The sequence below is a fragment of the Suncus etruscus genome, chromosome 19, assembly GCF_024139225.1.
Source record: "Suncus etruscus isolate mSunEtr1 chromosome 19, mSunEtr1.pri.cur, whole genome shotgun sequence".
In the NCBI taxonomy this organism is placed as follows: Eukaryota; Metazoa; Chordata; class Mammalia; order Eulipotyphla; family Soricidae; genus Suncus; species Suncus etruscus.
Window position 1 is genome coordinate 609178 of NC_064866.1, and position 27787 is coordinate 636964.

The 27787-nt window shown below is 44.1% G+C and overlaps 1 protein-coding gene and 1 non-coding gene across 2 annotated transcripts; one reads left to right on the forward strand and one right to left on the reverse strand.

Moving 5' to 3' along the window:
* Positions 1-9522: 9522 nt before the first annotated feature.
* GOLPH3L (golgi phosphoprotein 3 like) lies at positions 9523-27434 on the reverse strand. The gene is made up of 4 exons (XM_049765943.1): positions 27245-27434; positions 23339-23470; positions 18749-18863; positions 9523-10349 (listed from the first exon to the last, which is right to left on the reverse strand). The coding sequence occupies exons 1-4, from the start codon at positions 27425-27427 to the stop codon at positions 9922-9924; spliced, it is 858 nt and encodes a 285-aa protein (XP_049621900.1). The 5' UTR covers positions 27428-27434; the 3' UTR covers positions 9523-9921.
* Positions 17473-17579, forward strand: LOC125997643 (U6 spliceosomal RNA). The gene has a single exon (XR_007491683.1). It is a non-coding gene; the product is annotated as a U6 spliceosomal RNA (small nuclear RNA).
* Positions 27435-27787: the final 353 nt, after the last annotated feature.

Here is a 27787-nt window from a genome sequence, read left to right on the forward strand (position 1 = left end):
ATGGCGGCCCGACCCGTGACGTAACGTCCGCCCTCCTCGCGGGAGCCAATGGGGACGCGGAAGGCGGGGCGATGACGTAACTTACAACCAATAGGCGCCGGCCGGAGGCGAGCTCAGCAAGGGTGATGGACAAGCGCGGCGGCCAATGAGAAACGGGAACCGCAACGACCAATAGGAAAGCCGGAGGGCGGTGCTTACCAGCTCTGCCATATTTTTTTCTCCCTGACAGACTTTTTTTTCATTTTCTTTTACTTATTTTATTATTTTTATTTTTTATTCTATTATTTATTTATATTATTTAATTTTAATTTTTGTTTAATTTAATTCTATTTTATTTATTCATATTAATTTTAATTTTTATTATTTTCTTTATTTTATTTTCTTTTTTTATTTTTATTTTCTTCCCTGACAGACTTTTTTGAGGCTGAGCTATGTGGAGCAGAATGGGTGCAAAGTTTTTCTTTTTCAAGATAGAAGCTTTGGCTTATTGTTAGGAAAATAAAAAAAATAGAGAAAAGAGGAAAAGAAAATTTAAGAAAAGAATAAAATAGATATCCAAATATATATATATATACAAGATATATATAAAAATATATTGTATGTGTATAAAAGATAGATATCCAGAAAAATAATCTGGAAGTCAAAGTGGACTTTCCAAAGTGTTCCTATATGTCATGATAGTGCCTTCTTGGTTTTATTAGTTCCTATCTTCAGTTTTATACGTGCTCAACTTCCTTCATTCAAAGTCTCAGGGCTGAGCTTGAAACCCAATGGAACACTTGAGGCCTCCCCGGGTTGGATCCCTCCCCAAGCATGCTCTGCAATGATTCCTGAGGGCAGGTTCAGGAGTCCATCCTGAGTAGCAACCTGTGTGTATCTCCAAGAAAAAACAAAACAAAACAAAATAACAACAAAAAAGCCAAACCTAAACCCAAACCCCAGAACCCAGTTGTGGGTATTTGGCAAACCTATGACTATACATACCTACACCAGGTACTATCCTGAGACCTAGTTCAGCAGTACTTCTTGTGCCTCTGGAGACAGTGACTATACATTTTATCTGAAATAAAAAAAATTTTTAAATAGTCTCTTCTCTTAGAAAACTCAGTGTAGGGCATGTGAGGTGGTCACAGTAATTATGTGTGGACTAAATCCACAATAGTAGATGACAAATATTCCTGGAGTGTTAGTCAATAACACAACATTTTTTTACTTTATTATTTATTTATTTAAAATAGTATCTTATTTAAGCACCATGTTTTATTTGGGTTTCATTTATCAAAGAAGAACACCCCTCTTCATCAGTGCAACCTTCCCACCACCAATGCCCCCCATTTCCCTCCTCTCCTACCCCCTGCCTGTCTGCAAGACAGGCATTCTATTACTCTCACTACCATTGTCATGATAGTTGTTAATGTAGTTATTTCTCGGGCTGAATTCACTCTGTCATAAGCTTCATATCCTGGGCTGGTCCTTCCAGCCCTCATCTCTATTGTCTTTGGGTATTATTACAATAATTTCTTTTATTTTTCTTAAATCCCACAGATGAGTGAGATTATTCTGTGTGTGTGTGTGTGTGTGTGTGTGTGTGTGTGTGTGTGTCTCCCTTTGACTTATTTCACTCAGCATATTCTTTAAATAAAAATAATTTGTTATTGTTTTTGTTTTAGGACAACACCTGGCAATGCTCAGGGCTTACTCCTGGCTTGTGTTTAGGAGCAAACGAGGTTGGTCATTGAAACGGCAAATGCCTTAACCTGTTCACTACCGCTCCAGAGATCTTCTATTTGCTGACAACAACCAGGCAAATAAGACTTAGGATAAATGATGTCTGAGATCTCCCTATTTTTTAATCTTTTAAAAATATTTAATTTACTTTATTAAAAGAGCATGTATCACATAGTTGACATAGTTGATCATAATACATTTGTTTCCAGGTAAGTAGAAGGAAAGTTATTTAAAAAAATAAATAAAGATGGAAGAGAAAACATCTACTGCAACAAACAAATTTGTGAAAATTATTGTATCTCAATGAGGTCATTAAGTAGTCTTTGTCAGAAAGTTTAGTAAGGGGGCCAAAGAGATAACACAGCTGTAAGGCATTTGCCTTGCATTTGGTTGACCTGGGGCAGATCCGGTTCAATTCCTGGCATCCCATTTGGTCCTCTGAGCTTGCCAGAAGTGATTTCTTTTTTTTTTTTTTTTTTTTTTTTTTTGGTTTTTGGACCACACCCGTTTGACGCTCAGGGGTTACTCCTGGCTATGTGCTCAGAAATCGCCCCTGGCTTGGGGGGACCATATGGGACACCGGGGGATCGAACCGCGGTCCGTTCCTTGGCTAGCGCTTGTAAGGCAGACACCTTACCTCTAGCGCCACCTTCCCGGCCCCCAGAAGTGATTTCTGATCATAGAGCAGGAGTAACCCCGGAGCATCACCCCAAAACCAATCAATCAATCCATACATAAATAAACTAAAAAAAAAAAAAAGAAAGAAAGTTTAGTAAGCTCATGTTGCTAGTTGACTTGATTTACTTCATTTGTTTCTGAACATTAGGTGGCTTCAGATACACTTTGATTTCTAAATTGGTGTGTTTGTACAAAATAACAGTGTTAAGCAAAAAGAGAGTTGTCTTGTGACTGAGAAGATAGCCACATGGTCCAGGAATTCCAAGCACTATTGCTGACACTGGCTTTTGTGGGGTGTGCTTTCATCTGCCAGGGCTTCCTGAGAAAAGGTGGGTAGAGGGGGGAGGGTGCCTCCAATCACTCCAGAAAACGTCTTGGTGATATTAGCCCAAATATCGCCATACCTGGAATTTTTGTCAGATTTGTATCTCTGCAGAGAGCCCTAGAGGAGTGGTGAAGTAGGGTCATTGATAAAGTGGCATTTGTGGGCGATGGGTGTAGGGACATGGACTGCCCTCTCCTTCCAAAATTGCCAGCTTTTAGTTTTGTGGCCTGTGGACCCATAATTTTTCATGGCTTAGTTTTTATCTTTTTGAGAACAGAGGGAGTCTCTGGAGCTGGCCTTGTCTAGACATGGCAAAAGCATTTGTGAAGATCTCGATATTTTAAATGTTAGGATTCTAAGAATATAGCTCTTCAACTTGGGAGAAAAATTGAATAAAATATTTGAATATATATGTATGTATATATATGTAATGGCCCCATTACATATTTTTATTATAATCTTTTATTTTTGTTTTTTTGGGGTCATGCCCAGCAACACTCAGGGGTTCCTCCTGGCTCTACACTCAGAAATCGCTCCTGGCAGGCTCGGGGGGCCCTATGGAATGCCAGGATTTGAACCACCGTCCTTCTGCTTGCAAGGCAAACTCCTTACCTCCATGCTATCTCTCCGGCCCCCTTTATTATAATATCTTATTGATTCAGACTCTATGGGGCCCACACACAGGGGCCAGAGTGATAGCACAGCAGTAGAGTGTTTGCCCTAGATGCTGCTGACCTCGGATGGACCCGGGTTTGATCCCCTGTATCCTCTATGGTTCCCTAAGACCATTAGGAGCGATTTCTGAGCACAGAGCCAGGAGAAACCCCTAGGCACCTGGTTGTGTCTCAAAAACCAAAACCAAGCCAAAACAAAAAAACAAAGATACAAAGCACCACCGGGTGTGCCCTCCCCACACAAAAAAAGATACACACAGAGATATATTTTTGTTTGTTTGTTTGTTTGTTTGGGGCCATACTTGGCCCTGTGCTCAATAATCACTCCAAATTACTCCTGGTGAGTTTGAGAGACCATATGAGTTGCTGGGGATAGACCACAGTGCATTCACATTCCCATGTCTATACCGGTACTTCTGTTTTTGTTTTGGGGCCACACCCAAGTGGGGCTCATGAGTTATTCCTGGTTGTGCGCTCAGAAATCTCTCCTGGCAGGCTCAGGGGACCTTATGGGATGTAGGGGATAAACCCAGGTCATTCCTGGGTTGGGCCTGTGCAAGGCCAACGCCCACCGTTGCGCTGTCACTCCAGCCCCTGCACTTCTGTTCTATAAACTCTCTGTACATTGTCGTCATTAAAGCATCATCATCTCAAGCTGCCTTTAAATGACCTTATAAGGTCTGTTAGTGTTATGAGGGAAGAGCAATATATAAACTGGTTACCATAGTACCTCTCAAGAAAAAATATTCAACTCATGAACACTACTATTAATAAACACAACTCCTCCACTTCTTTCTGGTTGTTCCAGGGAGAGTGTTTGTTACTTCTTTATGTCTCACATGTTAAGTCGAATCTTTGAGCGTTTATCACAAAATATCTGATTTACTTACTCATGTCCACGTTGAGTGGCTTCAAGAAAGCCAAAATTGTGTTCTCTAGGTCCATCCTGCCCTATCCCTTCCCTTTGTTGCTGGTCTGGGATCTGGGGTTCACACATCCTTGGTGGGGGTACTTAGCGTCACCGCTTCGAAGTTAAAGACCACCTGGTATTGATGTGCAACAATGCCAGGAATGAAATTGGTGGCTTCATTCATGCAAAGCAATCCCGGCCATTCAGGCCCTCTACCATCTTACATTGCTAGTACATAGCCAAGTGGCAGTTAACATGTGCCAGTGGTCCTCAAACTATGGCCCATGGGCCACAGATTGTATTTGTATCTGTTTTGTTTCTTCATTGCAAAATAAGATATATGCAGTGTGCATAAGAATTCGTTCATAAGTTTTGTTTTTACTATAGTCAGACCCTCCAATGGTCTGAGGGACAGTGAACTGGCCCCCCGTTTAAAAAGTTTGAGGACCCCTGAAAGCATGGGAGATGTACACACACACACACACACACACACACACACACACAATATTTTATTTTTCTGGTATTTTTTGTTTGTTTTGTTTTGTTTTGGGGCCACTCCCAGCAGCGCTCAGGGGTTCCTCCTGGCTCTACACTCAGAAATTGCTCCTGGCGGGCTCAGGCAACCATAAGGGACGCCGGGATTCGAACCAACCTTCTGCATGGGAAGCAAATGGCTTACCTCCATGCTATCTCTCCGGCCCCACTTTTCTGTTTTCTTGGATCACACCTGGCAGTGCTCGAGGCATGTATATGAAGTGTCAAAGATCAAACCAAGTTGGCCATGTGCAAGGCAAGTACTTGCCTTCCTGTTCCAGCCCAAGCACTGGATATTTTCTGTTTGTTTGTTTTTGGGTCCCACTCGGCAGCACTCAGGAGTTCCTCCTGGCTCTACACTCGGAAATAGCCCCTGGCAGGCTCGGGGGACCCTATGGGATGCTGAGATTCGAACCACCGTCCTTCTGCATGCAAGGTAAATGCCCTACCTCCATGCTATCTCTCCGGCCCCAGCACTGAGTATTTTTTTGAATGAATTGTAAACAATATATAGATGTGTCCTCCAATTTTAGATCAATTGTTCTCCAATTTTAAATCTCAAGCTTTGAGATACTTCTTAGGAACCTGCCATTTATTAAGGTCCGCTACTACTTTCCGCTCCAACATGTTGATTTGGATAATGCCACATTTTGAGAAGCAACGCTTAAGGGGTGATTTGTGGGAAAAACAGTATGAAATAAAAAAGAGGTCAAACATTCCCAGTAAATATTTGCCCCGTGTCATCGATATTATAAATAATAGAAAACTAAAAGCCAGTCGCAAGCACAATTATCTTCTCATGTTGTGAAATCTTAAAGAGTTGCTTATAGGGGCCGAAGAGATGGTATGGAGGTAGGGCATTTGCCTTGCATGTAGAAGGATGTTGGTTCAAATCCCATATGGTATCCCATCTGGTCCTCTGAGCCTGCCAGGAGCGATTTCTGAGCCTGGAGCCAGGAGTAACCCCTGAGCGCTGCTGGGTGTGACCAAAACCAAAAAAACAGTTTGCTTTATATACATTAGTTTTGTCTTTGTTTTGGGGGGGTCATACCTGGGAGTACTCAGGAGTCTCGGAGTAGGACCTCCTGCACGCAAAGCATGTACTCTAGACTTCTGAGCTCTCCCTACCTTTAAAAATTTGGTTTGAACCCCCGCAATGTGTTTGGTCAAAGGTCTGAGTTAGTTTCACTGCTCCAAGGGCATTTGCCTTTCATGCAGGACAATGGTTCAAATCCCGGCATCCCATATGGTCCCCTGAGCCTGCCAGGAGCGATTTCTGAGCAAAGAGCCAGGAGTAATCCCTGAGCGCTGCCGGGTGTGACCCAAAAACCAAAAAAAAAAAAAAAAAAAAAAAAAAATTACGCAAAAATTTGGTTTGTACGTATGTATGTACTTCTACCTACATTGAAACTTATGGGGCCGGGCGGTGGCGCTAGAGGTAAGGTGCCTGCTTTGCCTGCGCTAGCCTTGGACGGACCGAGGTTCAATCCCCCGGCGTCCCATATGGTCCCCCAAGCCAGGAGTTACTTCTGAGCTCATAGCCAGGAGTAACCCGAGCGTCACTGGGTGTGGCCCAAAAACCAAAAAAAAAAAAAAAAGAAACTTACGACTTTCAGTTCTTAGTTCAGGTTTCACTGGCAAGTAACAGGGCAGAATATAAATTCTTCTCTTTTTTTTTTTTTTTTTTGTGGTTTTTGGGTCACACCCGGCAGTGCTCAGGGGTTATTTCTGGTTCCAGGCTCAGAAATCGCTCCTGGCAGGCACAGGGGACCATATGGGGCGCCGGGATTCGAACCGATGACCTCCTGCATGAAAGGCAAACGCCTTACTTCCATGCTATCTCTCCGGCCCCATAAATTCTTCTCTTAAGAGTAATATTATTGGGTACCAAAATGGGATAAAAACGTTCCATTTTCATAACATTTGTTGGTATGCAGGTTAGCACTGAAAGTCTTATTCCAGGGCCGGAGAGATAGTACAGCGGCAGGGCATGCAGCCAACCCAGGACGGCTGGTGGTGGTTCAAATCCCGGCATCCCATATGGTCCCCTGTGTCTGCCAGGAGCAATTTCTGGGTGCAGAGCCAGGAATAACTCCTGAGTGCCTCCGAGTGTGGACCCCCCTAAAAAGAAAGAAAAACAAGGAAGAAGAAAGAAGAGAAAGTCTTTATTTAGTATACAGGATTTTTGTTTTTAGGTCACATCCAGTGGTACTCAGGGCTTGCTCCTGGCAGTAAAAGAGGGACCCTATGGGACACTGAGGATTGAACTGTGGTTGGCCAAGTGCAAGGCAAACATCTTATCCTTTGTACTGGATACCTATTTCCAACTAAAATAATTCTAGATGTAAAGTCAGAGACCAGAGAACCAACAATTGATTTTTATTGCACAGAAATATGAAGGAACATACACTAAATAAAGTGTCTTGGAGCGAACATTATGCAGATTCAACTGAGGACCACATGGAGATACAGTAAGAATTATCAGAAAGAACGCAGGCTCTACCTTCTTCTTTCTGGCTAAAATGTCCCACCAGAAAAATCTGATCTTAATTCAGCTGTTGAAATGGAAAGGGAAACCAAGGTGGGGTTTTTGATTTATTTATTTTTTTTTCTAATGCATAATTTTTTTTTATTTAAACACCTTGATTACATACATGATTGTGTTTGGGGGGGTTTTTGATTTAGAGGGACCGATCGAAGCTGTAGTCTGTTTCACACTTGGAATGTTTCACATTAAGGTTTGATTCTCTAGTCATCCCAGGTGAAAAATGCAACTCACTGACTTGGGGACTTTTATAGGGCCAATTTGGGGGAGATGAGACATTCAAATGACCTTTGAACAGGGAGATTTAAGGCCTGGGTCCTATGAATTAGCAAACACCCCCCCCCCCCAGCATTTCTCCGTAATGGTGGACCTGGGGGCCTAATCAGCATAAGACATACTTGACATCCGCATAGCTTTGTGACTGTCATCTTTATATTCCTCAGTGTTGGACTATACCAATCACAGCAGCTTTGACACCAAATTTTCCCTCTAATAGGATTTCCCAAAAGAAAAATAAGTTTTTTTTTAAATTGACTTGAATAATATTGTAAATTTATTTATAAACATAATTGTGCTGTGATTAGACACAGATGGGAAGGAATCTGTGATTTTTTTTGGGGGGGCCACACCCAGTAGCACTCAGGGGTACCTCTTGGTTCTGTGCTCAAAAATTGCTCCAGGCAGGCTCAGGGGACCCTATGGGATGCGTGCAAGGCAAACGCCCTGCAGCTGTGCTATCGATTCGGCCCGGAATCTGAATTTTTAGACAAAACAATTTCCAGAACTCTTGAATAGAGAAGCGAACAACTTATATAGAAAGGCAAAAGCATGTAGCAGAAGTTGAGCACAGCGGTAGGGTGTTTGCCTTACATGTGGCCGGCTGGGGAGGGACCTGGTTTGATTCCCGGCATCCCATTTGATCCCCAGCCTGCCAGGTGCAATGTCTGAGTGCAGAGCCAAGAGTAACTAACTCTAGCGCTGGGTGTAGCACAAGAACCAAACAATCCATCAATAAATAAAGTTAAAAAAAAAAACAACAAACAAAAGTACTGTCAAAATGCTGCTATTCATCATTGAAGTTTAGCATTGAATTGACACTTAAAAATCCTTCAGTTTAAGGGGAAGAGGCAAAACCAAACCAAACCAGGCATTTCAATTAGAAACACAGACTGACTGAGAAATCAGGCCAGTCATGAGTTAGAGATGGAAAATTTTCATACCAGCTTCCTTCCTTACAAATTATTAAGCTGGGACCGGAACAGTGACGCAAGCAGTAGGGTGTTCGCCTTGCATGCGCTGACCTAGCATGGACCCCAGTTCAATCCCCTGGCATTCCCTCTCCAAGCCAGGAGCGATGTCTGAGTGCAGTCAGGAGGAAACCCTGAGCGTCACCGGGTGTGGCCCAAAAAGCAAACAAACAAAATCCCCAAAAACAACAACAACAAATTACAAAGCTGAATGGGGTGACATGAGTTGTGTGTATATGTAATGGGGACAGGGAGGCTTGAGACACGATTTTTTAGATTTGTTTTTTGGCCGCATCCAGCAGACCTCAGAGGCTACTCCTGACTCTGGACTCAGAACTTATTCCTGGCAGGCTCAGGGGGCCATCCGGAGTGCAGGGGATCGATTCTGGACTGGCTGTGTGGAAGGCAAATAAATGCCCTACCCATTGTGCTATAGTTCCGGCTCTGTTTTGGGGCCACAGCAGGCGGCACTCAGGGGTTACTGCTGGCACTGCACTCAGAAATGACTCCTGGCAGGCTCTGGGGACCATAGGAGATGCCAGGGATTGACCCTGGGTCAGCCGTGTGCAAGGCAAATGCCCTGCCCACTGTGCTAGCTATCGCTCTGGCTCCACAATTTTAACTTACACTTTTCTCCATAACAAATGAAGTAGTAGAATAATGCCGAGAGAGTATAAAAACTATAGTTCTATAACTGTGAGAACCAGGTAATCAAATCTGAAAGATTCTCATTAGGTTAGAAAAAGGATGAGAAAATTATTAGTGGGCATACACCCTAGAGAACCCTGCTTCAAAAGTTAATTTTGCTTTTACTGTTTCAGATAGTTCTTTTTTTCTTCTTCAATAAACTGTATTACTTAACAGAGTCTAAGAAACAAAGAAACTATGGAAAACATGTATTTCAGATAGAAAACACGATAGAAAACACTTGTTGAAATGTTTCACTCTGTCTCACTCAAATTTGGTGCTCATTTGGTACTGGGGAATGCCCCAATCCACGTAGAGACCCCTGTGTACTCCAAAGCACACTGAGGGGAGGTGAACTTGAGCGAAAATGTTGATCAGGAGTGGGCGCACCTAGCTTACTCCTGAAGAAAGAGAAATAAAGCCAGCTTACTATGACTCAACCTGATGCAGAGACCCTGGAATCACTACCTCCATCACAAGCCTGATTCAGGAGAAAGGGAAGAAAACGATGAAAATATTTCATCACAAATCCATGAACGGTCTAGATCGCCAGCCAGCAGGGAAAAATGGGAGACACACCCCATCTGCTGGCCTCAGGATTTATTGAAGGCAGCCAGCACAGCCCAGATCATCTCTGTGGCACTCTGCTTCATGCCCTCCACTTCAGGGTCCAGCTCGACAAGGTCCTTGGCCCGGTTCATGGCCGTGTCGTACTTCTCGTCGGTCAGAGAGGAGAAGACGTTCTCTAGGACGTCGGAGGAGTGGGCGAGCACCAGGAGCGCGAGTGTCCGCTTGTCCATTCGCTGAGGGTCGTTCACCCACCGCTCCAGGACGCTGTCTTGAAGCTTTTTCACGAGTCGCTGTTTCTCCGTCGTGTTGGTGACCGGATGAGTAGTCATGTCGAACAAGAGGAAATTCTGTTTCTCAGTGGTCAGAATGCCCTTCTCAACGAGGTTTTTTGCGATCCGTTCTCGGACATTTCTCAGCTGATACTGCAACTTGAAGGGATTCCAGGTCTCACCTATGGGGAAAAGAGAAACAGAAGACTTTAAACGACATTATAGGCTAGCTGCACCTAACAAGACAGCTAAAGGGCATTCCCCTTTATAAATAACAGCGACAGACCTGGCCTCCAGGAAGCAGGGCACATGGTCACACTTAGATTATGTTAGGCTATAATATAGATAGGTTTCAAAGAAATTGGCATCGGGTGAGAGGGGGAGAGACAGAAGGATTGCACTTATTTGTGGGATACATAAAAATCCCCATAATATGGGACAATACCCAAAGACAAAAGAAGCGAGGGCCAGGAAGACCCAGAGTAGGAAGCGTGCCACAAGTGGGGGTGTAGGGATCGGCGAAGTGCAGTTAGAACAGAACAGGGACCGCGAAAACAAGGATAGTTGAAGATTAGAAGATAAAAACTAGGTGCTGAAAGGAGGTCTATGAAACTCAATGATCAACAACTTTTTAACTGTCATGTTGATTCAATTAAAAATACTGCATCAGGGGCCGGAGAGATAGCATGGAGGTAAGGCGTTTGCCTTTCATGCAGGAGGTCATCGGTTCGAATCCCGGCGCCCCATATGGTCCCCTGTGCCTGCCAGGAGCAATTTCTGAGCCTGGAGCCAGGAATAACCCGAGCACTGCCAGGTGTGACCCAAAAACAAACAAACAAACAAAAAATAAATAAATAAATAAAAACACTGCATCAGACATTATCATACGTTCTCTTCATATGTTCTTTAATCACATGAGATGAGATTGGAAATTCATAAATAAACAAATGTGGAAGTTAATCTGAAATGACCAAAGGGTCACAGAAAGAAAAATCACAAAAGAGATAAAGAAATTGTTTTGGTTTTGGGTCATACCTGACAGTGCACAGGAGTTATTCTGGGCTCTATACACGCAAGAATGACTCCTGGCGCTGCTTGGGAACCATATGAGATGCTGGGGTTTGAACCTGAGTCCTGAGTTGGCTGCATGCAAGGCAAGTGCCCTATAGCTGTACTATCATTTCAGCCTCAATGAAGAAATTCTTATAAATGAACGAAACTACAACATATCAAATGATACAAGTAAAAGCAGTGCTCATAGGGAAACTTACACAAATGTCTGCATTAAAAAGAAGTTCTAAAGAAAAAAAAAAGAAAGTTCCAACCAATCAGTTTACTTCACATGTGAGAAACTAAAGAGTAAACCCCAAAATAGGAGGGGGATGAAAGTGTAAAATAACAAGATAGAAAATTGCAAAACAAGTTAAAAAAAATTGAAAGTCAGGGCTGAAGAGACAGTACAGGGCATTGATTTTGCATGTGGACAACCCACATTTGATTCTGGGCAACCAGGTGATCCTCCCAACCCACCAGGAACGATCCCTGATGACAGCCAGGAATAAGCCTGGAGCATAGCTGAAAACCCCAAAGAAATGGAAAGTGGGCTGTTCTTTGTAAAGATCAACAAAATTAACAAACTATTAGTTAGACTGCTAAAGAAAAGAATATGGAGGGGGCAGAACTAGTCTATCGATGGAGAGTATAGTGGGTAAGGCATTTGCCTTTAATGTGGCTGCTCCAATTCCCCATATGACACATGATCTGAGTGAGCACCACATCTGGTTTCCCGAGCACTGCCAAGAGTGATCACTAAGCACAGAGACAGGAGTAAATCTTGAGCATGACAGGTGTGGCTTCCCCCCCCCCCAAAAAAAAATAAAAATGGGTTGGGGGTGTAGCTCAGTGATAAAGCACAATGTTTTGCATTATGAGGTTTCAATTCCCAGCACCAAAACAAATTATAAAAAAAAAATCAAGAAAATAAAATAGGCAGAAGACTGAATAAATCTTCCACACAAAACATGCAGATGATCTACAGGCACATGCAAAAGTGCTCAGAATCGGGGCCGGAGAGATAGCATGGAGGTAAGGCGTTTGCCTTTCATGCAGAAGGTCATCGGTTCGAATCCCGGCGTCCCATATGGTCCCCCGTGCCTGCCAGGAGCAATTTCTGAGCATGGAGCCAGGAGTAACCCCTGAGCACTGCCGGGTGTGACCCAAAAACCACAAAAAAAAAAAAAAAAAAAAAAAGTGCTCAGAATCACTAATCATCAAGGAAATGAAAGTCAAAACTGCAGCAAGCTCTCATTTCAGATCCTATCGGAGGATTATGACCAAGACAAAAATTAAGTACTGGTGTAGATACAGGAAAAGCCTTCCCATGCTTGTTTGTGGAAAGATAGACTGGTATAGTACTATGGGAACAGTATGACGGGTCCCCCAGAAAGGCAGAACTGCCATGTGATCCAGCAATTCCATTTCTGAGTAGTCAAGTAAAGAAAAATAACACTGGGGCCGGCGAGCTGGCACTAGAGGCAAGGTGTCTGCCTTGCAAGCGCTAGCCAAGGAAGGGCCGTGGTTCGATTCCCCGGTGTCCCATAGGGTCCCCCCAAGCTAGGGGCGATTTCTGAGTGCTTAGCCAGGAGTAATCCCTGAGCCCCTGAGCATCAAATGGGTGTGGCTCAAAAAAACAAAAACAAAAACAAAAAAAAAAAAAAAGAAAAAAGAAAAAAGAAAAAAAAAAGAAAAAGAACACTAATTCAAAATATATCTCCCTTACCAACCCCATTATACTGCAGCATCGTTTACAAAAACCAAGACATGGAAACAACCCGTGTCGATTGACAGATGAGAGGATAAAAACAGTGGCGCTTGGGCCGAGTGATCGTATAGTGGGTATGGACGGCACTTGCCTTTGCATGCAGCTGACCTAGGTTTGATCCTCAGCATCCAATATAGTCTCCTGAACTCCTCCAGAATTGATTCCTGAGTGCAGAGCCAGGAGAAACCCCCAAGCATTTCTACTGGCCCCAAACCAAAAAATAAATGAACAAAAGGTGATATCACAGAGATAGCTAGTTCAAAGGGTTAGTGAATGCTGTATGCAGAGTCCAGGGTTTGAACCCTAGCACCAAATTGTTCCCCAGAGCAACATGCTGGGAAATAGCCCAAGTATTGCTGAGTGTTACCAAAACCTAAAAAAAAACAAAAAAACGAGATGGGGATAGCTCAAGCGGTAGAGCAGAGGACTAGATTGTGCAAGACTAGATTCAATTTTGGGCATCTTAGAGCCACACCGAGCACTACCTAGTGTAGGCCTAAAGCATCCTCACATTGCCAGGGACTGTCTTTTTTTTGGGGGGGGGGGAGGGGGGCAGCTGGTGATGCTCAGGGAACCAAATACGGTGCTGACTAAGTTGTGTGTAAGATGCCTGTTTACAATTGCTCTGGCCCCAAGTCCTACTTCTTACAAAATGAAATTGAGGAGCCGGAGAGATAGCATGGAGGTAGGGCATTTGCCTTGCATGCAGAAGGACGGTGGTTCGAATCCCGGCATCCCATAGGGTCCCCAGAGCCTGCCAGGAGCGATTTCTGAGAGTGGAGCCAGGAGGAACCCCTGAGCACAGCCGGGTGTGAATCAAAAACAAAGAAACAAAAAATTATTTTTCTTGAACTCTGGTCCTACAGCGTGTACAACTAGGTCTCTTGCCTTGCTCAAACTGGTTCCCAGTCACCCTGGATGGTTCCCTGAATTCTTGAGTGCAGAGCCTAGAAGGACCCCTGACCATTGCCTAGAGTTGTCCAGAAAAAAAATAATTTCTCTTGGGTCTTATCCGGATAAACATGACAAAAATGAATCTCCAGGGGTCAGAGAAATAGATGGGAGATAGGGTATTTGCCTTGCATGAAGAAGGACGGTGCTTCGAATCCCGGCATCTCATATGGTCTCCCGAGCCTGCCAGCAGAGATTTCTGAGCATAGAGGCCAGGAGTAACCCCTGAGCGATGCCAGGTGCGACCCAAAAACCAAAAAAAAAAAAAAAAAGGGACAGGAGAGATAGAACAGAGGTAGGGCATCTGCCTTGCATGCAGAAGTTGGTGGTTCGAATCCTAGCACCCCATATGGTCCCCCGAGCCTACCAGGAGTGATTTCTGAGCGTAGAGTGAAGAGTAACACCTGAGTGCTACTGGGTGTGACCCCCCCAAAAAATGAAATTGAAAAGAAAACTTATTTATTTATTTTTTTTTATTTATTTATTTTTTTTTTGGTGTTTGGGCCACACCCAGTAACTCTCAGGGGTTACTCCTGGCTATGTGCTCAGAAGTTGCTCCTGGCTTGGGGGACCATATGGGACACCGGGGGATCGAACCGCGGTCCGTCCAAGGTTAGCGCAGGCAAGGCAGGCACCTTACCTTTAGCGCCACCGCCCGGCCCCAAGAAAACTTATTGAATGGGAGAAAATATATATCTTAATCAAATGATTAATCAAATCATAGTCATAGGGAATAATATCCAGGATATACGAAGAGCTTCTAAAACTGAACAAGAATAAAATTTAACTCAAAGATGGGCATGGATTTGGGTAGTTGTTTCTCCAAAGAAGATATGTAAATAGCTAAAAAAACCCATGAAAAGATGCTCAATGTTACGAGTAATGAGGGAAAGGCAAACTAAAGTAACAATGAGACGTTTCCTATCTACTTAGATGGCTCTAATTTGAAACAAATCCAGAAAATAAACGAACGAACAATGGTGGGATGTGAATAAAGAGGTCTCCAGGCCTGGCTGGTAAGATGGAGAATGGTACAGTCTGTCTAAAAGAAAGAACAGTTGAATACCTGATCCTGGGCTCGCTGCTCAGAAATTACTCCTGACAGGCTCGGGGGACCATATGGGATGGTGGGAACCGAACGCACGTCTGTCCTGGTTTGGCCACGTGCGAGGCAAAAACGCCCTATCACTGTGCTATCTCTCGGGCCCCATAGAACTCACTTTTTCTGATACATGCTGCAACATGAAGATATCTAAAAACATTGTTCTTAGTGAGATAAGGCAAGCAGAAACAAACACTATATGTAGGATTTTGCTTATGTGAGTTATTGAGTATGAGCAAATTCACAGCGATGGGAATTAGAAGGGAGGTTGGCAGAGAACAAAGCTCGATGAAGAGAACTGTGTAGGCCAAGTGGGGCCTTTGCATTGCACACAGCTAACCCAGGACGGACGTGGGTTCGGTTCCCACCAGCCCATATGGTCCCCCACGCTTGCCAGGAGCAATTTCATTTTTTTTGTTTGTTTTTTTGGTTTTGTTTTTGGGTCACACCTGGCAGTGCTCAGGAGTTATTCCTGGCTCTGAGCTCAGAAGTCGCTCCTGGCAGGCTTGGGGGACCATATGGGATGCCGGGATTTGAACCGGGGTTTGTCCTGTGTTGGCCATGTGCAAGGCAAACGCTTTACCGCTGTGCTATCACTCTAGCCCCCCAGGAGCGATTTCTAAGTGCGGAGCAAGGAGTAACGCCTAAGTGCTGCCAGGTGTGACTCAAAAACCAAAATCAGGGGCCAGAGAGATAGCATGGAGGTAAGGCGTTTTTGCCTTTCATGCAAAAGGTCAATGGTTCGAATCCTGGCATCCCATATGGTACCCCGAGCCTGCCAGGAGTGACCCAAACAAACCCCAAAATCAATCATCAACAATAACACTAGAACATTTTGGGCAGAGTAAGGTGACAGTCATACATGAATACATTTATTTATACTATGAATAAATTCAGTGTCACTTAACTGTACACTTTAGGAGAGCTAAGAGATAATGTGTATTTTACCACAACAGGAAAGTTTACTATCGACTCAAAAGAAATGAAATGTCCACACAAAACCTTTAATCCTGGTTCTTTGCAGCATTATGCATAATAGCTGAGAAACAGAAATAACCAGCCACTGACTGATGGTATAACTATGTAATGAAATATTATTTGTCAACATAAAGTCAAATTAAAAATGGGGGAATGACCATCTCTATGCTTAGGGGAGGCTAGGTTCCGGAACATCCCTGGCACCACTGAGTCCCCTGAGCACTGCCCGGAGTGACAGTTGAGCAGAGTTGGGCGTACAGAGCACTGCTGGGTGTGAGTCACTGTCCTCCACCCCAAAAGGGGTCTCTCCGTGTTAGTCTTATCACTGCAAATGAATTGACAAATATCCCTCAAAAGGTTTCAATTAAAAAGCGTTCCCGAGGGGACGGAGCAATAGCACAGTGGGTAGGACAGGGCCGACAGGGGTTTGACCCCCAACATCCCATGCCTGCCAGGAGTAATTTATGAGAGTGCAGAGCCAGAAGTAACCTTCTGGATGTGGCCCCCAAAAAACCAATAGAAAATAAAAGTTCCAGAAGATGATACAATGTGACATCAAAACACTGCAAAAGATTATAAAAAAAAGTTTTATGCTCATTTGGTGGTTCTGTTTTTGGGCAGTACCTTGTAGTGTGAGGGGCTCAGTGTTTGGGGGTTATTCCTGAGGCTGCTTGGATCAAACTTGGAACTCCTGCATGCAAAGCATGTGCTCCAGCCCTCTGAACCACTGGGGAATGCCAAAGATTGGGTACTCAATGAAAGGTTTTGAACTTGCCCTTAAAAAAGAAAAAAGGAATCAATTACTAAAAGATCACACTAAAACATGAACGTTAAAAACATCTAAAGAAGGGCATAGCTTAAAATTTTTGTTTGTTTAGGCCACATCTGGTGACCTCGGGTTACTCCTGGCTATGTGCTCAGAAATCGCTCCTGGCTCAGGGGACTATATGGGACGCTGGGGGATCGAACCTTGATTTGTCCTAGCTGAGCCGTGGGCAAGGCAAACGTCCTACCGCTGCACCATCACTCCGGCCCCATAGCTTAATATTTTTATATTTTTGTTTTTGGGTCACACCTAGTGATTGCTCAGAGGTTACACCTGGCTTCTGCACTCAGGAATTATTCCTGGCAGTGTGTGGGGAAACATAAGAGATGCTGGGGATCAAACCTGGGCTGGTCACATGCAAGGCAAGCACCCCACTGGCTATAGTATAGCTCTGACTCAAGAAGGGGAGAGCTTTAAATAATGCTCTGGGTGTAGCTCAGAGAGACAGTGCTTACTTTGCAGGCGTGAGGCTGAGAATTTGATCTTAGCCCTGCTTGAGCACATGCCCAGCAACCCTAGAGGCATTGCCAGTTGGGACCCATGGTACCGTATCGAAGTATGTGATCACCTCTGGTTTACAGAAACTAAAAGTGTACACATGGGCACTGAAAAAGAATGGCTACTAGTGTGCTCGCTTCGGCAGCACATATACTAAAATTGGAACGATACAGAGAAGATTACCATGGCCCCTGCGCAAGGATGACACGCAAATTCGTGAAGCGTTCCATATTTTTTGCCAAAAAAAAGAATGGCTACTAGTAAGAGCAAAATCAATACATGGAAAGGGGACAACAACAAAGTTAGTCCCAAACACCATGTTATATGTCTCCATTCCTATGAAATGTATAGAACACGCACATCTTACAGTATCACTACTTGCCTAGATCAGGCAAGAGAATTTGGGGAATCCTGCTAAAGGGAAGAGGGTTATTTTTATTTTGGGGGTTTTGGGGTCACATCCAGCAGTGCTCAGGACTTACTCTTGGTTTTTGCCTTAGGAATCATTCCTGGCAGTGCTCAAGGGACATTCTGGGTTGATGGGGATCAAGCCCACGTTGGCTGTGTACAACTTTGTATTCCTTTGATTTTTGGGTCACACCCAGCAGTGCTTAGGGGTTGTTCCTGGCTTTGCAATCAGAAATTACTCCTGGCAGGCTCAGGATCAAACTAGGGTTAGTTGCATAAAAGACAAATGCCCTACCTGCAGTTCCATCTCTCTAGACCTGAATTACAAACTTTTGTTTTGTTTTGTTTTTTTGGGTTTTTTGTGTTACACCTGGCAGCGCTCAGGGGTTACTCCTGGCTCTACGCTCAGAAATCGCTCCTGGCAGGCTCAGGGACCGTGTAGGATGCCAGGATTTGAACCATAGTCCTTCTGCAATTAAGGCAAATGCCCTACCTTTACGCTATCTCTCTGGTCCGAATTATAAACTTTTTTTTGTTGTTGTTGTTGAGCTTTATCACTAGATAAAGCCACCCAAAAATTGGCAGCAGTAGCAGCTCAGTGAGCTTGAATTACAAACTTTTTTTTTTTTTTTGGTTTTTGGGCCACACCCGGCAGTGCTCAGGGGTCACTCCTTGGCTCTCTGCTCAGAAATAGCTCCTGGCAGGCACGGGGGACCATATGGGACACCGGGATTCGAACCAACCACCTTTTGGTCCTGGATCGGCTGCTTGGAAGGCAAACGCCGCTGTGCTATCTCTCCGGGCCCGAATTACAAACTTTTTAATGGATTCATTATAAAATACACACTAATGAAGTTGTTCATTAAGTTTCAGTCATACAATGTTTCAACACCCCTCCATTCACCAAGCACACTGAATTTGTGCTCACTTTCCTCATTTTAAAATAGGATCAATATGAAAAAGTCTGGTACTTTTACATCATTTTGAGTCATCTCACCAGTCAGTAACTCTATCCATGTTTGGACAGTTTCTGTGGGTTCAGTTGCTTTGATGTGTTTGAGAGTTTCATCCAGTAACACGTCACCAGTTGGGCTGTCTGTCCTTAGCAGTACCTTTCAGGAAAGAGATAAGGGACCCAGTTCATTTACTTCCTTCACATTAAAACCAGTCGTTATACCGGACATACGTTATGGGTTAAGTGTTGTAGAAAATTATGCAAGCAGGCATATTGTACTGATCCTGTCCCCTCAAGAAGTTAAAAATAACAAGGGGTGGGAACCGGAGCAATAGCACAGTGGTAGGGTGTTTGTCTTGCACGTAGCCAACCTGGGACAAAAAACAGGGTTCCAATCCTCTACCAGGGAAGACCCTACCACTGTTCTGACATCGACCTGCTCAAAAGAGACTTCCCTTAACACTGAGAAGACTTAAGAGCATCAACGAACTGCTTACAGGACAGGGCTCTCTGCACTGCCCTTTAATTGTGAGGTGAAACGAGAGGATGCTCTACATCCTGACTTCAATGTAGGATATGCCAGGATATTTAATACAGAAACATGATACCATCAACAGAGACTGTGTGAAAAATAAAAGTGTGTTGGCACTACAATGTCTTGAATTGGACAAACTAGCTTGCCTGGAGCCTAGAGTTGGTATTATGCAAGGAAACTTCAGGGGTAGGGTCTCCTTGTATTTAGGCCAAGGTTTTTCCTTTCCATGTCCCCCATATTTTGGTGGGCCTTAGCAAATAAAATTGCCACTCTAACACCGTTTTACTGTGCTCCTTTGACTCTAATCTTTAAAAAAAACCCACTTATAAACTTTTGCGGTTAACTTAAACTAATATGCATGTACACGGAAATGTAAAAAAATACTATGCCTCTAATGTTTAAGGAGTTACGTAAGTTTCATGGCTTTAGATTGCCTTGTGTGCTGTTAAGAAATATTATAATGTATTACAATCTGGGGACTTGAGGGACAAAGAAATTGTACATGGATTCTGTTTTATTTATCTTAATGTTCTTTGGCTGAAAGTTCAAAATTAAGATATCAGCAAGGGGGGCTGGAGAGATAGCATGGAGGTAAGGCGTTTACCTTTCATGCAGAAGGTCATCAGTTCGAATCCCAGCGTCCCATATAGTCCCCCGTGCCTGCCAGGAACAATTTCTGAGCACGGAGCCAGGAAAAAAAAAAAAAACCCTGAGCACTGCCGGGTGTGACCCAAAAACCACAAAAAAAAAAAAAAAAAAAAAAAAAAAAAAGATATCAGCAAAGGGGACCCAGAGAGATAGCACAGCGGCGTTTTCCTTGCAAGCAGCCGATCCAGGACCAAAGGTGGTTGGTTCGAATCCCGGTGTCCCATAGGGTCCCCCGTGCCTGCCAGGAGCTATTTCTGAGCATAGAGCTAGGAGTAACCCCTGAGCACCGCCGGGTGTGGCCCAAAAACAAAAACAAAAACAAAAAAAAGATATCAGCAAGGGGACTTCTTCTGAGAATTATGTTATGGGTGATTGTCCTTCCACTGTAACGTTACCTTGTCCTCTTTCTCTGCATCTTTGTTCTCTTAATTAAAAATAAAAAATTAGAAGAAAACAAAAAAACAGGGTTCAATCCCCGGCATCCCATATGGTCCACCAAGCCTACCAGGAGTGATTTCTGGGTGCAGAGCCAGGAGTGACCCCTGAGCACTGCTAGGTGTGGATCCAAAATCAAAAAACAAACTAACAATGGAGCTGGAGTGTGGCACAAGTGATAGGATGTTTGCCTTGCAGGTGCTGACCTAGGACGGACCACAGTTGATCCCTAGCATCCCATATGGTCCCCTAAGCCAGGAGCAATTTCTGAGCACATAGCCAGGAGTAATCCCTGAGTATCACTGAGTGTGGCCCCAAAACCAAACCAACCAAACAAATAAAAACCAAAAAACAAGGGGTAGTAGGAGGGAGACAAAAATAACTGAAAGTCTTTGGTAATAAACTGGGCATAAATGATAATGGTGAAAGATGAACTCTCTGAGCCTAGAAAATTAGCTTGTGAAACAAGTAACATAGGAAATTAGGAAAATAATACAACTTCGGGGATAAGTCATTAATTTGGTTTTATCTTGGGGGAGTCAAGTTGATACATCCATCAATAGTTAAATATATACTAGTCGGTGGACAAGGAAGATATGCCTAGGACCTTGGCAGCTTGTCTCATGAAGGTGACACGTAAACACTGTGAAGGAAAACAGTATCCCCAAGAGGGCAATGGGTCAGAAATGGGTCAGAAAGAACAGTGGCTTGAGTACATGCTTGACAAGATTTGAGCCCTGACATCACAGGGTCCCCAGCTCAACACCAGGAGTGACCTCTAAGCAGCCCCAACTTAAAAAAAAAGTTATTCTGAAGAGAAACATAAGAGTCACACATGAAGAAATGATGGTGCTGGGAGATAGTATCGAGGTTTGGTATCTTTCCAGAATCACATGGTCCCCAAACACCGCAGGAGTGGCACTGGAGGACCCCTAAGTACTTCCTAGTACAGCCCAGGAGGCCCATATTCCCTGAGAGACCCTGTAATCTCTGGCACTCCAGGGCCAAGCATCTTTGAGCCTTGCATTGAACTGTGGGCTGGCCCACCCACAAAATGTGGCCCAGGTCTTCTGAATACTGCTGCAAGGTCATTCTTCCTCCATCCCTCCCTAGAAATGGAGGATGAAGGGAAAGCGTACAGCGAAGTGAGAAAAGTGAAGAATGAAGCTAGGGGCCCGGAGAGATAGCACAGCGGTGTTTGCCTTGCAAGCAGCTGATCCAGAACCAAAGGGGGTTGGTTCAAATCCCTAGTGAAAAATGTCAAATGCCACATACAAAAAGAAACATTGGTGGGGCCAGAGAGAGAGAGCACAGCAGTAGGGTATTTCCTTGCAAGCAGCTGTTCCAGGGCAAGCAGTGATTCAAATCCCAGCATCCCATATGGTACTCTGAGCCTGCCAGGAGAGATCTCTTGAGCACAGAGCCAGGAGTAACGCCTGAATGCCTCTGGGTGTGACCAAAAAAAAACAAAGAAAAATTGGCTGACTGGTAAGAATTTGCCTTTGTCAAAGAATACAGTTTATGAATACAACAGGATAGTTCTGTTTTTTTGCTATTGGGTGGGGAAAGGGCCATCACATTTGGTAGTGCCTGGATGAAATCCAGAGTCCCACACGTGTGAGGCACATCAACAAGTCATATATCCAGTTAGTTCTGATTAGAAAAAAAAGTTGAAAAAATATTTATTAAAAAAAAATGTTTTGGGGCCAGCACGGTGGTGCTAGAGGTAAGGTGTCTGCCTTGCCAGCGCTAGCCTAGGATGAACCGCAGTTCGATCCCCCGGCGTCCCATATGGTCCTCCAAGCCAGGAGCGACTTCTGAGCGCATAGCCAGGAGTAACCCGAGCATCACCGGGTGTGGCCCAAAAACCCAAAACCAAAAAAAAAAAAAAAAAAAAAGAAAGTTTTGTTTTTGTGTCATACCCAGTATGCTCAGGAATTACTCCTGGCAGTGCTTGGAGGATCACAAAGGATGCCAGAAACCAAACCTGGATGGTTCGTGTGCAAAGCAAGTGTCCTACTACTGTATTATCACTCCTGCCTCTGAAAAAGTTTTGAGTAGAAAAAATTAGCAATAAACAAAACAAAACCCAAAATCAACAATCACAAACAACCAGGGGTAGGTATATAATTCAATGTGCTGGAGAAGAAATGAAACAGCTGAGGATGCTAAGAGCCCAAGCACCGCTACTACTGACTTATCTGCGTCCATAATGTGATAGGTACAGAGATACAGAGATCAACAGCATTTTCAGTATGATTATTCTGCACCAAAATGAAAAAAGCACAACCTGTTTGTTTTAGGGGCTCAGGGGGGGTCACAGCATAGCTGTTAGCGCTTGGAGAACCATGTGGTGTGGGGAATCAATCCCAGGGCCACCACTCGCAAATGGTGTGCTCTAGACAGCTCTCTGAGCTATCTCCTCAGCATTTACAATTGTTAAAAATAAAATTATGTGGGCCACAGTTGGCAGTGCTCAGGACAAACTCCTGACTGTGCTCAAGAATCATTCCTGGCAGGGCTCAAGGGATCATGTGGGTGCAGGGATCCAACCTGGACTGTCCACATGCAAGGCAAGAGCCCTACCTACTGTAATCTTGCTCCAGCCCCGGTTCTTTAGCCGATGGATACTTAGACTCTCCCTGTTTGCTGCAGGGTCATCAAATCTGCCAGCCTATGTGACAGTTCTCAGGATGCTTATCTCACTACACAAATCCTAGTCCTTCAAATTTGGAATATCAGAATCTTCCCATTCCTCTCTCCTCCCTTCCTTTCTTCTTTTTAATAAGGGACCATGGTCCCCCAACCCAAGGACATGGTTTCTGGCATCCCAGATGGTCCTCCAAGCATCGCCAGGAGCAATTCCTGAGCGTACTGGGTATGGCCCCAAAATGGATTGAACCCAGAGCCTCACACAGGCTACTCAGGTGCTTTACCACGTGAGCCAGCTCCCGAGGTGCCAGCGGTCTCCCCTTTATTGAGTGGCAAGAGGACAATCACATAGGATATCGTACCTTCCTGTCTAGTAGTCGCTTCTTGCGCATAGTGAGGGGCTCCAGATAGATTCGACCCCTCATTGCCAGCTCTATTAGGATGCCCCCTCGCAGGCCAGATGATATACAATCATTCCAGAAGGATGTGTAGCCCTGGGAAAGGAAAAAAGAGACTGTTTTGAGACAGAAAGATTGCAGCAGGCATTCGAAGAATAGTCCTCTGAGAGGTCATCCACTTCATGTCACATTACATGAACTCAAAGTTGAAGAGAAGGAAAATCTCTTTACTCCCCTTAGGGTAAAGATGCCCCCCATAGGACTTTTTGTTTTCCCAGTGACGCTCAAGGATCACTCCTGGCAGTGCTATGGGATGTCAGGGATCGAAGGAAGCTGGGTTGGTTATAGGCAAGGTCAACGCTGTACTATCTATCACTCTGGTTCCTCTTTGCTAGTTCTTATGGCATGACTGACATTTTTCCTTTTCTTTCTTTTTGTTTTTGGGTCATACCCAGCGCGCTTAGGAGTTATTCCTGGCTCTGTATTCAAAAGTCACTCCTGGCAGGCTCAGGGGACCATATGAAATGCCGGGATTTGAACCACCCTCTGTTCGAGTCAGTTTCAGGCAAGGCAAACGCCCTACCGCTGTGCTCTCTCCAGCCCCATGACTGACTTTTTTTTTTTTTTTTGGTTTTTGGGCCACACCCTATGATGCTCAGGGGTTACTCCTGGCTGTCTGCTCAGAAATAGCTCCTGGCAGGCATGGGGGACCCTATGGGACACCGGGATTCGAACCAACCACCTTTGGTCCTGGATCGGCTGCTTGCAAGGCAAATGCCACTGTGCTATCTCTCCGGGCCCATGACTGACTTTTAACTTTTGAAATGTTTACTTCTTTGAAACCTGTTTTAACTGCATGCTACATCTCAAAGTATGCTACAAATAAGGAGAAAATATATAGAATAGTTGAGCCTTTATTCTTCCAAGGTATGTATTACCTGATTTCCAAGATATTTTGATGAATGGTATAGCTGAAACAAGTTTTGCTAGTAAACTAGTGAGATGCTTTTGATATGCTACTGAATCTTTATTTTGGGGGTGGTGTGGGCCACACTCGGTGACACTCAGGGGTTACTCCTGGCTGTGCACTCAGAAATCACTCCTGGTTTGAAGGACATATGGGATGCCTGGGGATAGAACTGCAGTCTGTCCTAGGTTATCGAGCAAGGCAAGACGCCTTATGGCCTGTGCTACTGCTCCAGCCTCCAGGAGCGATTTCTGAGCACAAAGCCAGGAGTAACCCCTGAGTGTCAGCGGGTGTGGTCCAGAAATCCAAAAAAAGAAAAAAAACAAAAACAAAAACCATGCTCAAGAATACTGTTCATTTCCATTCTGTAAAAAATACATATCTACATATTTAAATTAAGGGATGCTTATAATCTGTTTTGTTGGTGAAATTAAGGGCTACTTAACTTTTGAAAGGCATCCATATAATAGTACCCAAAGCCAACAGAAAGGAGGGCCAGGAGGACTGGTCAAAGGTAGGAAATTGCCACGAAGAATGGGGGAAACCCGGGTTATCAGTGTGCAAGGCAAAATGCCCTACGTGCTGTGCTATTGCTCCGGCCCACAAAACAGTTTTTACGCTACCAAATCTTCTTATCATCTCTGACATCCTCTTGGAGAGTCCGTTTCACATGTTCATTTATCTGACATACAAAAAACTTTATACCTTATCAACTTTCTAGTAAATAGGAAAACACACTTCTAGGCAAGATCTTCTGATATATTTATATCTTGTCTAAATACGTGTGAAATGAGTCCAATATACTTTTATATGCAGGTGTGGCAAGTTTTACAAGTTTTTATTTGCTTTGTTTTATTTTGAGCCACACCTGGAGGTGCTCAGGGGTTACTGCTGGCTCTCCACCCAGGACTCCTAGTTACCATATGGGAATGCTGGGGATCAAACCCAGGTCAGCTGCACGCAAGCCAAGAACCCTACCCTGCTGTACTACAGCTCTGGCTCTGCAAGTTTTTTTTTTTCAGGTTGGTAATCTGATAGAACAAGAGAGAGGGAAATGTGGTAGATAAGGAAACACAAAAAAACAAAAATAAGAGCATTCCTAGGTTAAAGATTCTGGCAAGGGAGGTGGTTTAATGGGAGTACACACACTTTACATATTTGGCTCTGGGTTCATCCCCTGGTGCCAAAGCATATGAAAAGAACTAGATAACCAGGGTCAGAGAGATAGCACAGAGGTAGGGGTTTGCCTTGCATGCAACTGACTCTGGACAGACCCAGGTTCAATTCCCAGCACCCCATATGATACCCCGCCCCCCCAGCCTGCCAGGAGCAATTTCTGAGCGTAGAGTCAGGAATAACCCCTGAGCGCTGCTGGGTGTGTTCCAAAAAAAAAAAAAAAGGGGGGGGGGCCGGAGAGATAGCATGGAGGTAAGGCATTTGCCTTTCATGCAGAAGGTCATTGGTTGAATCTGGCATCCCACATGGTCTCATGAGCCTGCCAGGAGCGATTTCTGAGCCTGGAGCCAGGAGTAACTTCTGAGCGCCGCTGAGTATGACCCAAAAACCAAAAACCAAAAACCAAAAAAAAAAAAAAAAAAAAAAAAAAAGATAGTTTTTTTCAATGCTGAGGTCAATAAGGATGCCTTTATTATTATGAGCATTATTATTATTATTATTTGTTTTATTAATAAATTCTTCTTGAAAAGAATTGCTAAGTGTTAACGTATTTTTAGAACCCTTCAATAAAGGAGAAATCAATATAAAAACATACAATAAAGTAAATCAAAGAATGAAATCTATCATAACTGGACCAGAGAGATGACATGAAGGTAGGGTGTTTGCCTTGCATGCAGAAGGACGGTGGTTCGAATCCCAGCATCCCATATGGTCCCCTGAGCTTCTAGGAGTGATTTCTGAACACAGAGCCAGGAGGGAACCCCTTAGTGCTGACAGGTATGACCCAAAACCGCCCCCCCCAAAAAAAATCCCAAATAACCCAAAAACCTATCATAACTATTCTATTAAAAGAGAAAATTTAGGGGCCGGGAAGGTGGCGCTAGAGGTAAGGTGTCTGCCTTACAAGCGCTAGCCAAGGAACGGACCGCGGTTCGATCCCCCGGCGTCCCATATGGTCCCCCCAAGCCAGGGGCGATTTCTGAGCACATAGCCAGGAGTAACCCCTGAGAAAAACCAAAAAAAAAAAAAAAAAAAAAAAGAGAAAATTTAGAAAGACAAAAAAGGAAACTAATTTAAAGATCTTCCCTAAAATAAACTGTAACTGTTGATTATTTTTTTGGTGGTGGGGCCACACCCGGCGGTGCTCAGGGGTGACTCCTGGCTGTCTGCTCAGAAATAGCTCCTGGCAGGCACGGGGGACCCTATGGGACACCGGGATTCGAACCAACCACCTTAGGTCCTGGATCGGCTGCTTGCAAGGCAAACACTGCTGTGCCATCTCTCTAGGCCCGTAACTGTTGATATTTAACTTCTAGATATTCAGGGAAGAATAAAAATGCTATTTCAACTATCCCACTACTAAATTATTTATTCTCTAAAACTAATCATTAATATTCCTTACTTTTCCAGTTATTTGTTATTTTGGCTTTTGGGCTGGCTGGGATCTAATTCAGGTCGGTCATGTGAAACACAACACTTAACGTGCGGCACTGTTTCTCTGGTCCCTGTTCTTCATTTAAAAGCCCCCCCCCCCCCCCAGCATGCCAGGCCAGGGTCATTCTGGAGTCATTTTGCACCTGCATTTTCACCCTTTACATATCTGTCGTTCTTCCACGTTCCTTTCCCCCTCAGCCAGTTCATTCAGTATTCATTAAAATACTTGTTAGATTAATTCCTAGAAGAGAACAGCACTTAAAGATGGGAGCCTAGCAACCTGGCTGCATTACCTCTTTATCTTTCAGTCCCAGGAGTAAGACTTCCTCCATGAGGGTGAGGCGGATATCCTTCGAGTCTCCGGAGTCTTCGCTTTCTGGACTTCGCTCTGGATTGGTGTCCTCCTCGCTCTCCACCTTCTTTTCAGAATTCTTGCCGACTTCAGTGCGACGGGCACGGTGAGTTAAAGTGGTCATTCTCACCTGTTTCTAGAGATGCAAGGGTGATGGAAAAGGTCTTTAGAAAAAACACATTTATACATGCATACTAAAAGTGCAAACAAGAAATATTCTCAAACTTAAGAGAAAATAAAGAATAATAGATCAGAAAAAATGTTTTGCTAAAACAAAATTTTTTTTTCTAAAACAGTTTAACATGGGCTGGAGTGATGTACAGTGGGTTAGGTACTTGCCTTGCCCATTACTGACTGGAGTTCCATCCTCGACATACCATATAGTACTGTCAGGAGTAATTCCTGAGGTCAGAGCCAGGAGTAATCCCTGAGTATCACCACCAGGTGTGGCCCCAAACCAAGTAAGCACAAAAGTTTAACCAAA

Bases quoted from the DNA above. Each gene is read 5' to 3' on its own strand.
- GOLPH3L (XM_049765943.1), bottom strand. From the start codon at position 27,427: ATGACCACTTTAACTCACCGTGCCCGTCGCACTGAAGTCGGCAAGAAT. The intron at 23,471-27,244 runs GTAATGCAGCCA...TTCCTTTCCCAG, and splicing joins TGGGACTGAAAGATAAAGAG to GGCTACACATCCTTCTGGAA. The intron at 10,350-18,748 runs GTGAGATGACTC...TTTTCCCCATAG, and splicing joins ATGGATAGAGTTACTGACTG to GTGAGACCTGGAATCCCTTC.